At 49.0% G+C, this 17,349-nt stretch overlaps 1 protein-coding gene across 1 annotated transcript in view; it reads left to right on the top strand.

Annotated features, from left to right (window-relative positions):
* Positions 1-16,654, top strand: part of Scfd2 (sec1 family domain containing 2) — a 317,786-nt gene extending 301,132 nt beyond the window's left edge. The window contains exons 8-9 of the mRNA XM_021210860.2: positions 9,219-9,338; positions 15,632-16,654. Coding sequence (XP_021066519.1) covers positions 9,219-9,338; positions 15,632-15,724 — 213 coding nt within the window. The 3' untranslated portion in view covers positions 15,725-16,654. The remainder of the gene's footprint in view (positions 1-9,218; positions 9,339-15,631) is intronic.
* The last annotated feature ends 695 nt before the right edge of the window (positions 16,655-17,349 follow it).

Below are 17,349 nucleotides of genomic sequence, written 5' to 3'. Positions count from 1 at the left end.
GGGGGGGGGGGGTGATCAGAAAATTCAGGCTGCAAAGCTCGTTCAGCATAGCTTGAAACCATTCGTTTCTCTTTCTGACTCCACGAGTCCCACTGAGTGTAGGGAACCTCTTCCACGACTCCCATGGAAGACCTGGAGCCACAGGCACACACCCTGTGCATGCCAATGTTTTGACCACAGACACAAATGCAATGCCTTTTTTGCTAATAAGCAAATGGCGGGTGTTCTGGTCACAGTGTCACTTTGCAAGCATGACACTGAACCAAGTACTATTCTAGTTGAAGACTTGTTCTTAACGTACATCTGAGCAACCTCCACAGACAATTATATATTTCCTCATCAAGTCAAGAACTTTCATCTTCCCACTTAAGGGAAGCACTTTACAGCTTTTCTTTGGCTTATCAGATTTGCCAGCACCCTGCTTTCGGGACATAATTTGCACTTTGAGGGCATAATCAAGTAAATTAAGGGGTGCTTGAACACTGTGCTTTGATGCCGCCAAGGTCGGTTGATAACCCAGGTGGCCTCTGTGACGAAAGAGGAGTCCATGTGCAGGATTGGGACTCTTCCTTCCCACGCAGGAGAAGAGAGCAGGGCAAGATTTCGTCATGCTTCTCAGAACCATTTGCAACATAAAACTTAGAGATTGGTTTCTAGAAGTTTGTTCTCATAACATAAATAACTGAAACTGTGGAACACAAAACCTCAGATAAGGAAGAGCTACTGCCTGGCCCTTAAGCCTGGGGCTTCATTCAGAATGTTCACAAGTGGGCGGTGCTATTGGTCTACTCCAGTGAGCCTCATCTGTTGCCCTCATCCTCCCCCGCCCCAGCCATGCCCCCATCTAGGACACGTTCTATGAGTTCCCTCCCAGGATCTGTGAGCGATGGAGGTGGTAGAAACCAGAGCCCCAAACCTGCAGTTAGACTGTACAAGAACCACTCAGGCCCTCTGTGCCTCCACTTTCTCATCTATAAAGTGGGGTGATGGTGGACCTGTGTGAGATGTATAAGGGCATGCTGAGCACCCAGCACCAGGAGAGAGCCACACTCGGTATTGTTATAGCCGAGACAGAGCTGACATTTGGGTGTACACACAGGTAAGGCTGGACGAGCACGGGTTTGAAGCTAGCCTGGCCTATGAGCAAGAACCTATCTGAGAAATAAGAGGAAGGAAGGAGTCGAGTGTGGTGGTAAGCACATGTAATCCTAGCGTTGGGGGATAAAGGTAAGGAGATTGTGGGTTCAAGGCCAACTTGGGCTACATAGTGAGCTTCACACCAGCCTAGGCTACACTGTAAGACCCTGTCTCAAAAAAATTAAAATAGTAAAATCAAGTAGGACAAAAAGAATTGAGGATAGAAGTCTGTTTTTACAAAGAAAAGACTAGACACTGCCTGCAGAAGCCACATCACTGCAAAGTCCTCGACGTTCACACTTGCCAGAAGACAAGCAGTCGGGTGGCCTAGCCTGGCTCTGGAGCCATGTTCATGGCTCCGATGTTCTTTTCCAGTCCCCGGGCCTCTCCACTGTCAGCCCAATTCATTGAGCTCCACAGGCTTAGTGACAGAACTTATCTCTCTTTGAGCAAACTGTGAAGAGCCAGCAAGATATGTATGCCGCCATGCCAAACACAGGCTGAACCCAGGACGCCTAAGGTCCTGACTGTCCCAGAGCTCTTCTGCAGCACTGCCACACTCCAGGAGGCCTCGAGAGCGCTCTGTGAGGAGTGTTGTGGCAAGGGCTAGCCGCCCTGCAGACTCTTGGACAGGGCCCCTCAGCCCAGTTGTACTTGTTTTCACACATTTCTGTTGGACGAAAGAGGTTTTGTTTGTTTGTTTGTTAAAGTGGCTCAGATCTGTCTGATTCTCAGAGTCTGACAGACTCTTCACGGGAAGGCAGGTTCTGACCGCAGGGTCTTGACTCCCTGGAGTCATAACGTCATTGTGTCATAGTATGGACACAATTCTATCAATGCACGTTCTTCACCGAGTTCTACTTTAAAAGTCAGAAGCCACAGAAGTCTTTGGTTTCTACTGGTTCTGCTAGTCCAGTATCAAGTAAGCAGCCATCCTGACCCACAGGCTCGGAAGAGTGCTAATCATTCGTCCTTCTCAGAAGGTTGCACTCTGACCAGAGCTCCACATGGCAGAATCTGCCACCCTGGCCCTCACTGTCACTGAGCTGAGGCTGAGCTGGGAACTAGGGGCCTGTGGTCCAGGTCCTCAGCTCCTCTCCATGGTGCCCATGCTCTAAGAGGGGCAGCCAGGGGACAGGCATGGCACTCCACATGTCAAGGCAGTCTTCTCCACAGAAATAAAATACATGTCCTTCCTCTTGAAAAGGGACCTAGAGCGTGAGGAGCAGGAAGTATGTCTTATCATGGCCATTTTTGAAAAGTGTATTCTGTACCCAGGTAAATCCACATCATCTGACTTTTCAGGGCACTAAGGGCAGTTCTAATCCAACCTAGGCCTCCATTCCTCTTAGAAGACGCCAAAATCTTTCACACTTCTGACCCGAGTTCACAACCGGTGATACCAGGAAACGGAATAAATGAATGCCACATGGTAGTTGTTAAAATAATCTATCAAAAAAATGACTTCCTGAATGAGAAGCTGAGGAGAGCAAGCAAGCCCTGCTATCCTAGGAGGACGTTCAAGGCATCCCGATCACCTCTCAGCCAGAGGACTTATGACTAGCCACTAAGGCTGTCATCCTCCTGAGACAGACAACCCAGTGAGGGAGGTCCACTGAGCTAGGAGGAACACTGTGGGCTTAAGCTGGATAGAAGAGCTCAGCTCCCTACTGGACTCCACACAGCACCTTGAGGTGCTCTGACAAAAGCTTGATAGCGACCTAATGACTCAATCGACAGACTCTCCCCTCTCACTGGAATGGAAATTTAATTTAAAACTAGCATATCTAATAGGCAGCACTTTGGGGGTGCATTTCTGAAATCTGTGGCTAGGCTTTGAGTCCCCTGAGACTAACACACTTTATATCTATTCCATGTGTTTGACCCTCAGCTTGTTTTGACTAAAGAACATGATCTGTCAAGATGTTTTCTCTGCTGGAGTCAGTGTGAAGAGGGTGGGCTTAGTCTAATGAGATGGCACAGGGCCCTTCTCCCTCCTTCTCTGTGTGCTTTAAAAGTTCGTGTCACTGTAGTTGTTCCATTTCTTATGTGGCCGTGCTTAATTGGAAAAAGACTCATGACAAAGAATGAAAGCACAGTGTTTGCCTCTGGGCTCTGTGTCTGAGTTGATGTGACAGCCTTGTGGCCTGGAAACTGGAAAAAGCCCACATGAAGAAACAGCACTCACGCAGGGCCTTAGAAGCAGTCAAATCTGTGTGGTAGGATTCCAGCAAGTCACAGCAACTTAATCAAAGAAAGGCTTGTTTATTTCAAGGGCAAAAGGATATGTAGGGACCCCAAAGACAGCAATGCAGAAGGAGCAGGACCAAAAACCGAAAAGCCATCTGGGAAGCAAGCAGTTGGTGAGAGCCGCTATGCTCTGCAGACGAGAATATTGCAGGTGCTCAAGCCATACTAGGGAATGCATGGTTGAATGTCCAACCGTAGCTTTTGGTTCTCCTTGATAGCCAACAAGTGCTCACGGAGCCTCATCTGTCTTGGAATGACAAGTTGGGTTCAGCATCTCATTCCATGAACAGATTGGACAGCAGAGTCATACTCTAATGACCGCGAGCTGAGGGCGGATGATCGGATTGTAGATATGACCATCATGCAGAGGATGCTTCACTGGGGTAGGCGGAGAGTGCTGGGCTTCATGTGAGGGATGATGCCAGCCCCTTCAACTGTGAGAGCTGAGCACACCTTAGAGGTCACCTAGACCCACTCCTTAGCACTTATATAAGAAAAACAAGGTTTGGAGAGAGATGCTGTTGGATGGAGTCCACCGGGCTTAATGGCATTTACGATTAGAAGAAAATATGTCAGCCTTGAGCTTCTTGGTCTGTGGCTGCTCTCTGCAGCCATTTATAGACATTGTTTAAATTCTTCTAAATTGTGATGCATACTGTGAGGTAGGGCTTGATTTATATCTAACATTAGCTAAACCTATTCTAAGAGTTCTAATGAAGTGGACTTTGGTATAATTACTTAGCAAAAGTAAAAACCTGGACTGTGGCAGTCTTCGTACTGTGTCTGACAGGGAGCAATGACTTTTGTTAGTAAGGGAGACATAATGTAATAGACAGCTGCCTGCTGTAGCAGAGCTTGCCTTACGTAGTTCTGGGTATGTTGAGGAGTGTTAGAGAGACAGCTGTGATGTGAGGAGTGGGTGGAGGAGCACAAGGGAACTTTGTGGGCCCCTGGACTATAGATGTTGTCAGGGCAGTAGGAGCCAGCACAAAGACTGAGATGTACATGGGGGGCTTATGGTCATTCCAGGTGGCTGGGGCGAAAGTTGCCAGTGGAGAGAAAGAGAATACCATGATGGATACACAGAGGTTGGAGCTAGGTCAACAAAGGCTGGAAATGGAAATTTCTTATCAACTTTTATCAAAAACAAAGCATTCCCTATGCTAGTTAATTTACAAAGAATTCTCTGTGCTTATTCATTGCTGTCAAATTGTCTCAAACTGGAGACTCCTGGGAAGAAGGAACCTCAATTAAAATATTGTCCCCATCAGATTGGTAATATTTTATGTGAGGGGCTCCAGCCCAGTGTAGGAGGCACCTGCCACCCCTAGGGAGATGGTCCTAGTTGTATGAGAAAGTCATGGAAAACAGACCAGTATATAGCATTCTGCTATGGTTTCTGACTCTGCTCCTGTTTGAGTCCCTGGTGTCTTTCCTTAATGATGGACTGTCTTAGTTAGGGTTTTACTGCTGTGAACAGACACCATGGCCAAGCCAAGTCCTATAAAGGACAACATATATTTGGGGCTGGCTTACAGGTACAGAGGTTCAGTCCATTATGATCAAGGCAGGAACACGGCAGCATCCAGGCAGGCATGGTACAGGCAGAGCTAAGAGTTCTACACCTTCATCTGAAGACAGCTAGTGGAAGATTTGTTGGGAGCCGACGCTTAGCAGAAAGCGGCTACCATCTCTGCAGCCATCTCGGGCTACTTACTTACAGGTTGGTACTTTCCCACCCTGACGAGAGGCTTGTTTTCCTAGCATGATGTTTTTTCAAGCAGTCCACCCCAGCTGAACACACTCTGATAACATTCTGTTTTTCTCAGACACATCCTGGACCTGTGTAAGTGTCTCTAGCTGCACTCCCCAGCTTGTGCTTATATACACCCATTGTTGCCTTTCAACAGACGAGACTTGATCAGACAGACTGTCTTGTCTCCATTCTTAGAGTCTCTCCCCCCCCCCATCTCCACTCTCTCCCTTTCAGACCCCATTGACTGACCCTCGGGTCGGGTCAAAAACTGACTTCCAGGCAGCTTGGATGAGGGTCTTAGAGTCTTATAGCCGACACTCACAATGACACACCTACTCCAACAGGGCCACACCTTCTAATAGTGCCACTCCCTGGGCCAAGCATCACAGAAGTTCTTTCCTCCCCAATTTGTTTTTGTGCAGTGTTTTATCACAGCAACAGACCATAAACCAGAACTGTACCATTGAGTGTTGTTTGTGAATATATAACAAATTCCTCTGTGTTCTGTAAGACTTACTCTGGCAGCACTGAGTGATGGGAAACCAGGGCGAGCCTGGGATAAGGCAAAAAAGAGAAAAGATGACTCTGAACCTAGGTAGGGCTGAGGAAGTGGGGACCAGGAAGAGTCACTGGCTTTCACGAGATGGGTATTGGTTGCATGTGATTCCTTCGCAGTGCCCCCCCCATAGTAGTTGCTCAATAAATATTTGCTGAAAGGATGACTGGGTAGAGAAATGTTTGGGAGCAGTGGTGATGATATCAGTGACTCCTGACAGCCATTTTCAGCATGGGTCTTTCCAGGACCCGGTCTCTTCTTAAGGCCTGAGCCTCTCTTACTGCCTCTGTAAAGCACTGATCACGCATGGAGAATGGGGAACCTGACTGTTCCTGTTCTGAGGATAAGTAAGCCCCAGACAGAGGGAACCTGAGGAAAGAAGCACCCCGAAGGAAGCAGCATTCCCAGAATTCCTGAGAGGTCCCAGACACTGGAAGCAGCTGGATGCTCACCTTGGCATCAGAGGAGTCAACCAGACAGCAGATGATGCTCCCAGAGCCTGCACTGAGATCCTGGGTATAGTGTGGGTGGGGAGAAAGCCATATCCCCTGACCAGAGCTGACCTCCTTAATCCCAGCCCTCCAGGGCTCATCAAATGACAGAGAGCAGAGACTCTGCCTGCTTTATTACACTCTGCGTGTGCAGTGACATGCCGTGCCAAGCTTTCATCTTCAGATTGTCACCCCACAGACTTAACACACAGACAGGGCCAAGTCATGTGCGGCTGCATTTGAGGAATTTGGGACTGGGATGAGACTGGCTCCACTTCCCAGCAGCCTGCTGGCCTGACACGCTCTGAAGAGAAAGTCGGATATCAACTCACAAATCTAAACCGAAACCAAAATAGCAAACACCAACATGCATTAATTGGACCCAAGTATTTGTGCCTAGTCCAGCATTCCCCCAGCCCCGCCCCCGCTCCTTAGCCCCCCAGCCCTGCCCGCCACTCCTTAGCCCCCCAAGCCCTACCCCCACACTTTACACCCACACCCCTATCCTTGCCCCAGGGAATTGCTCTTTGTTGTTGCTGCCTTTCATTCTCTTCCCCCTTTTCATCTTCTACTGTGTCCTTCCAAGATTCTCAGCATGTGCTTCAGATTCCAAACTCTCTTATGGAAAGCATATGTGTTGAGGAACACACTGTGCCATGGTAAAGTTTCAGAGCCAGTTGTATTTCTGTCCCAGGATTAAGTGAGAAACAGCAGTTGTTTGTGAGGCTGGGAGGGTTCCCCGGGTCTGGTTACTCAGACAGAAAACCATGCATAAGCTAGAGGGAGAGGTTCGGAGATGTGTCTGACCATTACAGAGAACTGCAGAGAACAGGGGCCAAGCAGCACCCTGCCCCAAATGCCGCATCTACAACACAACTCTGTACTCCACACCCTCCTTGACCCCGACTCCTCCTCCTCCTCCTCCTCCTCCTCCGGTTCAGGTTCAGGGATCACTAGGAAAGAGGAGTTTAGAAGATGGGAAGAGCCAAATGAACAAGAAGTCAAGAATGTCAGAGACGCTACACCCACGAAGTCTCCCCAGCATGCCTGCCTAAGCGGGGTGGCACCAATAGACATGCTAACATGGAAGGGGAAACCTAACCCTAGACAAAGAGCTACAGGCAGCTCAGGACCCCTGAGAGAAAGTCTTCCCTGGGGAAAGTGTCCCAGTTTGTTACCTAATACCAAGTAACCAGCCCTGAAATCATACACGCACATAATGCATATGGATGGAGAAGGCTCCAGTTATATATTTAGGAATAGATATAAATATGGATATCGAGATAAAGAGAGAGCAAGAGGAATACATGTGTGGGATGGATTAGGAAAGGGAGAGGGATGGAGGAAAATAGTATTTTAAAAATAAAGCCACGTGGTAGTGATGTACACCTTTAATCCCAGCACTCAGAGGGCAAAGGCAGGCAGATATCTGAGTTTGAGGCCAGCCTGGTCTATACAGTGAATTCCAGGACAGCCAGGGCTACACAGGAAACCCTGCCTCAAAAAAATTTTAAAAAGAATATTAATTTGTTAAAGTCTCTAAGATAACAAAGGAATCAGGAATCTTCTGTCACCTTGTACATCCTATACATTTGCTCTCTATTTTTTATTTAATTAGTTATTGTTGTCATTGTTGTTGTCGTTGTATGTACTTGTAATGTGTGGGGATAGAACATACGCCACGGCGTGTGTGTGTGTGTGGGGTCTGCTTCCTCCTTTGTGTGTATTCCAGAGGTCAAATGCAGGTTTTCAGGATTGTGTGGCCAGCACCTTTACCTCTTAAGCCATCTTACCTGCCTGCCTTAGCTCTCTGCGTGCAATACTATGCTTAGCACCAAAAATGTCAAGGCCAAGATGGAAGAACTTGATAGACAGCAGCCGTGGGACAGAAGGAGGAGGACGAGGCCTGGGATAGGACTGCTTTTAAGAAAGCATAAGAGGGGGCAGTGGGGGGGAGAGCTAAGGAAACTGCCCACCGGGGAGACTAAATGCAGCTCAAGTCAGCATGATGTGGCAGACACTTGGGAACTGGAATATCATGGCACTGTCCTAGGACAAAGCCCATTCATTGCTGTGGCCCAGCAGGGCCCGTAGGCCACACAGCTTTCCCGTTGACCTGGAAAAATCCCAAGTATTTAGGTGGCTTCATCCTACCCATGACTATTCACGCAGTTGGTGGCCATTCAGGTGGTTGGCAGCACCTTCCTGGGTGATGCCATGTGCCCTGGGCCCCACCTGGGTCCTGGGCTGCTCCACATGGCTGCCCTCTGCTTGTGGACAGAGCTTGACTCATGCTTACCCTGCTCACTCAGGAAGACAGCTGTCTGCCACAGACTGCCTTCAGGAGCCCTTTCTTGTTCTCTTCAGGACTTCAGCGCTGGGTCAGTTTCTCATCTTAGTATACTTTGTCCCAGGGGTAAAATCATAAAAAAACAGGGAAGAAGGGGTCTACTGAGTAGTTAATGCAGTATTCACACACAGTAGGTCCTTGGCTATGGCCAGTTTGGTGACGTGCTTAGCTCTAAATCATGCTAGGCAGGACCTGTACTTCTGTATATTTCTGTAAAGCTCCATCCCCCCACCAGAACCTACCAGGTTAGTTCCACAGATAGTGATAGGACACCAACTCTGCGCTGACAGAGGGCAAGCACAGCAGACAGTAGGGATCTAAGGAGGCATGCCTGCTCCTGTGGAATGGAGGAGGTGCAAGAAAGAAACAAAATGGCCATGATGGCAGCTGAGGCAGAGCTGTGGGACAAAGGACAAGGTGTTCTGAGTCCTCAAAGATGAGCATCGAGGTGTTGCTAGGCCTTCTCCTATTTAATGGCTCCAGCACCCTTGGCTCTCCTTTTGATAAAGCCTTATGTAGGATGTACTAAGGTGCCATGCTGTGCAGCCCTAGCCAACAGAGTCACAAGGCTTTGGCACATCTGGCCGCTAATAAGTATTGCTCCAAGGTTCTCCGTTCCACCAGCAAGAGGAAAGCAGTGGCCATTGCTGGCATCTGACCTGATGTTCTGTTTTGCAGGTGAGCCGGCCCCATCCCAGTGACCATCCCCTCTTGATCCTCTTTGTGGTCGGTGGCGTCACAGTCGCTGAAGCCAAGATGGTCAAAGACCTTGTAGCATCTCTGAAGCCAGGAACCCAGGTACTGAGTCGTGGGTGAGACGAACAGCAGTGAGAAGGGTGGTGGGGGCTTCGTTGTTCCGGCTTGCTCTCTTCTCTGTCCGCTCCTCCCCGCATCCTGTCATCCTATCATGCTCTCCCTCTGGCCACCGTCCCAAAGTCATCCTCTTGGCCAGACCAAGTCCACTCACTTCCCTGGAGAGGTTTTTTTTCCCCTTATGGTTAAGAACCTACCACTTGGCAAACTTCAATTCTCACACTAAGCAGAAAGATCCCTTTTGTTTGCACAGTAAATGGTGCCAACCAGGAAGTAAAGAGAGTATGGGTCCAGCAGCAGGACAAGGCTATAACCCTCCAAACCTCCAATCCCCAGCATCCTGTGTCCTCCAACTAGTCCTGCCTGCTAAAAATTCTACAACCTCCCCAAACCTCCAAGTATTGACTTGCATGAGCCTGTGGAGACATTGCACTTCCAAACAGCAGCACGGAGGGGCTCTAGGGACCTCTTCCCACCTGTGGTGCTCAGGGGGGACAAGAGCAGTGTCAGAGGTTCAAAACCTCACTGAAGACACTAGCTACTACTGTCCGCACAGCTGCATGGAAAGCCGCTGAGCGGGAATGGTAGTTAGCATTCTAGCCCAGTCCTGCCTATCTGGGTAGCGCCGTGGCTTCCTCCCGATCCCACCACGCTCTGTGTATCTACACAACCAGCCTTCTCTCTTTCTGTGACATCCTGCCAGTTGCTCTGGATGCTCCCCGAGTCTCTCATGCTGGCACCCAAATCCATGCTGTTCAGTAAAGCCTGCTCACTGGCTGTTCCATATTTGCTAGCATGGTCCCTTCCACCACAGGAGCTCCTTGAGTACAAACGCTGGGCCTGAGTGTGCAGCAGGAGCTCGGCAAACCTGGTGTTTTAGAGGATACATTGATTCCAAGAGAGTTTGGTAGAATCTGTGATGGTGGGTGCCTGAGCCCACCGATGAAATCCAGAAGCTCTGATCTCTCTTTCTATCCAGACACCCAGCTAGGAAGGGAAGCTGTCTATTTAGGGAGCAGGCTTGGACCTGGGAAAGTGTAGTTATTTTCTATGACCCTCTCTGTCATAATTGTCACCCATCATCATCAGAGCTGAGAAGTTTCTGGAAAACTAATAATTCTAGCCTCATTTTGCACTTCCTCTGCCAGCAGAATTAAGACTCTGTTAATTAAACTTTTTTTTTTCAAGTAAGTAAGCACCTTTTTTTGTTATCTCTAACATAGGAACCACATTCCTAACTCTTTTGAACACCGTGCATTGAAACAGCCACCCAGACACTGCAATCACAACTCTAAAAGGCTAGAGTGTAGAAGCTTTCAAAGTCTGGTGACAATATGGTGGCAGAGGCCAGAATCAGCAGTGACTTTGTCAGTCTGACCCTCTACCCATTCGTCTGAAGACAGAGCATCTCAGAGTATTGAAGGCTTAAGGGACAGGCTTGACCACTCCTTGTCCTTTGTACAAAAACTCCCTGAGGCATTAGCAGACCCTAAGAGGATTCTCATAGCAGCAGGGAAAAGCAGGAATGGCTACTCATGGCAGGCCTTTGGTCTCCACTCTCGTGAGGGTGGGGAGATTGCCTGGGTGCTGCTGGGGTGACATTCCCTGAGGGCTAATGGAAACCTTAGTCTCCCGATGTTAGAAACTCCCTAGTAGTCAGGCCTTGCTGCTGAGCTGGTCCCAGAATAGTCTGTGTGTCAGTTCCCTTCTCAGATGTTGGGAGACTGTGTGAACCCCACTGAAAGAGAAGATTCCATAGCCGTGGTGTGCCTAGGCTGTCAAAGGCACAGCCGGCCTGACCATGTGTGAGCCGTGCCCATCTATACAACAAAAGCCTCTCTTCCGCCCTTACCAACTCACCGCAAACAGGCACAAGCTAAGAGTATTCTTACGTTCCTTTCCTCAGAGCGCTTGGGCCGGGTACCAGCCCGGTCTTCTCACTCCGCTCTATTGCATGGGGCCCTGTGGCCAGATGCTTCAGCCAGCAGAACTCTGTTGCTGCCGAGTGGTGGCCATGAGGCCCACAGAAGCCTGTGGTTGTGAGAGGTGTCCTCGCAGAAAACAGCCAGGTCAGGAAAAGAAAGAGAAGCCAAACCTGCGAGCTGCCCAGCTCTCTGCTGCTTTCACAGATGGGTGTGGCTGTCACACTACCATGCACTTCCACACTCCTGAAGGAAAGTGTCTAGTGAGAAAGGTGAGAAACACAAGGGCCAGATAGACAGATAGATAGATAGATAGATAGATAGATAGATAGATAGATAGATAGATAACCCCGAGCTCTGTGGGAGAGCTGACACCCAGCACTTATGTCTGGTACCACGTGGATCACAGGTATTCTAGAAAGAATAGCTGTTTCCCTGGGTTAACCGCCCGAGCATTTTATGTTTTGGCCCCAGTGGGTGAGCGTGTCCAGTGTAGCAGGTCGACAAGCAGGGTTAGACTGCACCTCCAGTACATGTGCGCAGAAGCCATTGCTGCCGACAGGTAACCTGTGCTGTGCCGTCATTTGGGGTGGGGTCATTGGGTTTAGAACAAAGAGAAGGAAGAGAATACTGCCTGTTCTTTTTGATTCTTGGTATTGGAAATCAGAATGCCCCGATAGACAAATCCTAGCTATTAACCATCACCTCCAAATGCAGCAGAAATAGAATGGAGAAGTGCTGGCACCTGCAAATCAGTGTGGCTGGGGAGAGGAATGCCAGCCAGTGGGCCTCCAAGGACTAGGCCTCCCCCCGCCGGGTACTGAGCATGCCCCGCAGAGGGCTGCGGGAGGGCCTTAGTGCAGGCGGCAACAGGTGGTTCCTGTGTTCTGGTCAGTGGCGGTGCACGGTGCAGGTAGGGATATTCTAGGCTGCACCTTGTGTTCTGAGAAAGAATCTTTCATTCCTGAGTGTCCCATGTGGCAGGTGACAGGTGGTCCGGAACTGAGGAGTCGAGTTAAACTCTTTAAACTTGAATGAGCCAGTCCTGAGCCAAGAGGCAGGGAAAGCAGCAGCAGCCAGCAGCAGAGCTACCGCCGAAGTTGAGGAGAGAGGAAAGGTGAAGGAGGACACGAAGGTGCAGAGAGCAAGGACCATTTGTGGGCAAGGAGCGAGGCAGCCCTCAGAGTCTGGGTCTGTTCCCCAGATCTCTGAAACAGGCTAGTCAGCTCTCTAGAAGGTGTCCTCCAGTGTTAAATCAGCCTCTATGCTGGCTGTATTTACATTTTAACTGATAGACCAGTGTCAAGCTCTTCTCAGCTTTTTTCCACCCATTTGGAGCCAAGTTTTTAGAATGATTATTTTAGCCAAATAATGCAGACATGGTCTTGTTTGAATTAACTTTAAAATTAAAAATGAAAAAATAATCTAAAGCAGTCTACTTGTCCAAAATGCCAGGGCTGTAAATAAATAACGGGTGAATAGGGCACAATAGAGACCATGGGCTGGAAAGACGGCTCAGCAGGTAAGAGCACGTGTTACTCTTGCACAGAACTCAGTTACAATCCCCAGCACCCCAAAGCAGCTCACAGCCGTCTGTAACTCCAGTTCCAGGGGCTCTGACACTCTCTTCTGGCCTCTGAGGGCGCCAGCTGTACATGTGGTGCACATACACACTACATACATGCTGGCAAAACACTCATGCACATGAAATTTAAAGTTAAAAACAAAAAACAAAACAAACAAACAAAAAGTTTTAGTTGCTCAAGAATGGAAACCTGGTAGATTTCAGTATGACCAGGATCATGCCTTAAAGAGCCTCAGACAGTGGGATTCACTGAAGTGATACAAAGGAAACGTGTGGTCATCAGACCTTTTGAGGCCTTCCTAAATGGAAAGCTTCCTACTGTGCCTGGCTAAAGCCCTCGCCTCCTGCCCTGTGTCTCTTCTGCCTGTTCAGTTGTTCTGCTCAGTTGTTTATGAACTCACTGCTTGGGAGCAGACACTGTGCTAAAGGAAGAGTGGGAAATGCAGTAAGACAAACAGCCACAAGACACACTCAGGCTGGAGGCCGGGAAGGGTGGTCCAAGGAGGCTTGCTGGAGGCGGAGTTGTCTTAGTGGTTTGAAAGGCCACAGAGAGAGTAGAAGTCTGCCTAAAAAGGAACATCCCGAATAACCAATTGTGTAGCTGCAGATACCTGAGGTCAGCTGACACATGGGACTGACCATAAAGGGCTGTGGAGGAAAGAACGGTTGAGAACCCGGCAGGAAGCAGACTCCACCGGCCTGGAATGTTGTCCTGGGGCAGGGCTTATCAAATAGCGGTGAGAGGGGAGCAGAGATTGCAGTCCTGTGAGTAACAGACGTATGTATGGGAAGCACAGTCTGGCTATGTCACCTGCCCCATATCACTTAAGGACAGCAGGGAGCTGCAAGGAGGGACACAGCAGAGGGAGCAAAGGACAGCAGCCACCACCAGCAGCCCCTCTGAAGCACGCCTTGTGCTCCATGTTCCTCATAGTGGTCATGGGGCAGCCTTAAAGATGAGCAAAGTGGGACTCGGAGTGATGGAGCAACGACTCCAGGGTGAGCAGCCTTAGCTGGGGTCCAGCTCAAGCTGGCCACGTCTAACCTGTGCTCTTCCTCACACAGAAGAGTTCTGTGGACTCTTTCTCCCTCCCTCCCAGCCCCCCTAACCTACTTTATAAACGGCCTCTAGTGTTCCTAGTGTTTGTTTCTACCTGATCCAGAGCAGGCCCCAGACGCCCTCAGCTGTGAACTCAGGAGGCTGTCACCTCATGGGCCTTTTTGTTTAGATCAGAGGAGCCTGGTCTTTGTGTTCCCACTCAGAGGCCATGGCTGTGAGCCCAGCATAGGACCTGAGCCGGACAGACTCCTTCTTGACATCAACTTGATCTGTAGCTGGCATACCCCCACCACGTTTTTCAAACCCGACACTAAGATGTAAGCTTATTTGGAGACAGACTCGGCCCTCGCTTCTGCCCCTCACCTCAGCTGGGGAGGCATCCACTAGCTTTGCATAGCTCTGAGGACACACATACACACATGCATGTAACTTATGGATCTCTGGAGGTCTGTAAATCTCCCCTAAAACTATAGGAACCTATGTGTGTTTCTCTAGAAATTTCTGTACTTCCAAATGATTCTAAAGGTCGCCTGCAAACCTATCACCAGATCACAGGGAAGCGTGGCCTACAGGAGGGAGCTCTTCCTGGGCGCTCAGTAGGGGAGCTTACATAATCCTGGGGACACTGCAGCAAGCTCACTCTTCTCCTTTTCTGGGATTGATGAGGTGGGAGGGTGAGGCTCCAAGGAAAATTCCAGAAGGAACCCAGCAGCCAGCAGTGCAGCTGAGGTCTCATGGCTGGCAGCTCTGGCCTGGAAGCCACCATGGCCACCACCTACTTGGTTTGGTGCAACATCCATGCTTGAACCCTTGCTCAGGTGGTAAGGAGATACTCTATTCATCACTACCCTCAAACCAACTCTGCTTAGATTCCAAAGAAAATGAGAAGCACAGATTTCAGTACGTTTTTTATTAACCATCCAAAAATATGGCTTCGCTAGCATTAGCCATGTGTTTCTTGATAACTCTTTTCCAGAATAAGTGTTTTAAAGGCACTGCACTTGAAGAAGAGAGAACTCTTCAACGAGGTTGTTAAAAAGTTATTTTCAACAAAAATAAATAAATAAATAAATTGAAGTTCTTAAGTGTTTCTTTTCTACTTCCTCCTTGACTGTGACCCTGCCCTGTTCAGCCTTGAGTTGGAATGTGGCCTCTGATTTGCATCAATGAGCTAGTTGAATTTGGAGTTGATTACTTCACTGATTTCATTACACCTGGGATAACTGTGGGGGCAGGCAAGAGGACAGGGAGACGTCCTCCTGCACCTGTCCAATGTCGCACAGCCTGGTGAGGCCCAGTCATGCCACACTCTGATGCTGGCCTATGGAATTCCTTGCTGGAACACCTCCCTGATTTCCCACAGGCGGTTTGTTAGCAAGAGATGCCTGGTGCCTGCTTGGGCAGACCCTTGCCTGGCCCTTCCTAAGCATATCGTGTATCCAGGCAAGTCCTGGAACGTGCTCTCTTGGTGTTCCAGAGGGAAATGAGCCTCACGCTGAAGTCCAGGCTGTGGGAAGAGTTGCCCAGAGTCAGCCGGGTGGACCCAAAGGCCCATGGACTAGGTGAGCGAGCAGGAGACTCACTTAGGACCCAAGTCATAGATGAAAGACCCAAGACCTGTCTGCTTTTCTCCACACGGCTCATGCCTTGCCTCCCTCGGAGACCTTCCTTTACTTCTCTAAGTGTCCTGTGCTTGCCCCTCCTGTCCTAGGTGATGGTGCTGTCCACAAGACTCCTGAAGCCGCTTAACACTCCCGAGCTGCTCTTTGCAACTGACCGGCTACACCCGAACCTCGGCTTCTGACACCTAGAGAAGATAAGGCCTGTTTGAGCTGGAAATACCAAGGCCCATCAGTCACCATTCCAGATAAGCCTCCCAAGCCAGTGTCCCCATTACTAATTATAGGTATGACTTAATTCTACCAGAGAGGTCTTCATGACTGCATGGAAGGCAGTTTGTTTGGACTGGACTGGTTCTTCAAAAGCAAAATAAAGACTCGCGTTCTCGTTCCTCTAAAGGTGTCAAGCTGTCACTAGCTGACTTCGCCAGCCATCACCTTTGTTTACCCTTAGCCGCTTATTGTACTCTCCCCGGAGATCCCTGGAAGTTCTAGCTCTGGGTAAAAAGCCTGTTGGCAAGTGGTGGCAGACATGAGCGTTGTGGTGAAGTTAGCCATGGAAAGTTCAGTGCACTTAGAATCCCCAGCTAGAGGGAGGCTACATTTTCTTTGTGATTATGGGAGTGGGGCGGGGATGTCCCTGACAGAGCCTGAGACTTTGTTTCTCTTTGACGCCAAAACCTTTCTGAAAGACAAGGAGGGGGAGGCGTGGCCTGGGTGGCACTGGGCTGGTGGCCTCCATGAGTGGTAAATCACCCCACGAGTGACAAAGGGCTGCTTTGTTCCAGCTGGTTCAAGGATTGGGGCAGCCTGCTACTTGGAACAGCAGTGGGAGGGACAGAGCAGGGTGACTGGAGAGCTGTCTTTGCTACCAATGGTTTCATCCTGTGCAGAGGAAGCCCGTGTAGAAGAGATTTCCTCCCAGGGACTCTGGGTTATAACCACAACCCCTCGATGGTCTTTGTGATTTCAAATTCCTACTGAAATAGAAAGCTTTCTTCTGGAAGTTTATATTTTCTTTTGGTCAGAGCAGAAAAACCCAGACGCACCTAGTGAAATTATATGAGAACTCTGGGGAGAGAGAGAGAGAGATCTGGAGAGAGAGAGAGAGAGAGAGAGAGAGAGAGAGAGAGAGAGAGAGAGAGAACTGGTTAGACATACATGCGTGGCTGGTGGCCGTTCCCAGCCTAAGTAATGAATGTCTGAAATGGGACAAAGCTAAAAAACAGTTTCCAGCGTGGATTTAGCAGGAAGATGAAATAAAATGTAAACCAAGACATAGCTATACATTTTACTTCTCTATTAAATGCTGTCATTTTGGGGAAAAAGGAAAAAAAATAAGCTGAACTTGGAATCACTTTCACATGCTGAAGCTGAGTTTTATGAGACCAGATGTTCTTGTTCAGGCCCAAGTCACTCTCTGCCTTCACCGATTCTCTGATGGTGCTGAACTCTTTTTAAAAATCCTATGAATCTAAAAGTCTTACATTTGAATAAGGGGGAAAAACAGAATTAGCCACAGACAAATTATATGTAAGGAGAGATAAGTACTTCCTAAAATAAAGAAATTTAAAGTAACCTGCTATGTGACTCAAAACTGTATTCATTCAACCATCCATTATCAAATGTTGGGTGGGAACCTGTGGAGACCATTCCAGAGACCCTGAGACGTCTGAGCCCAGCTCGTTGCAAGCCAGCCCCTACCTTGGCTCCATGGCACTTACAGGATGAACAGCCTGTGCTTTGCCTTGTGCCAGGGTCCCCTGGGGATTCCTTCTCGGGGTTAAGTTGCACATCATCTGTCTACATG

Source organism: Mus pahari, chromosome 13 (assembly GCF_900095145.1).
Source record: "Mus pahari chromosome 13, PAHARI_EIJ_v1.1, whole genome shotgun sequence".
Classification (NCBI taxonomy): Eukaryota; Metazoa; Chordata; class Mammalia; order Rodentia; family Muridae; genus Mus; species Mus pahari.
This window is presented reverse-complemented; position numbering and strand designations above follow the sequence as displayed.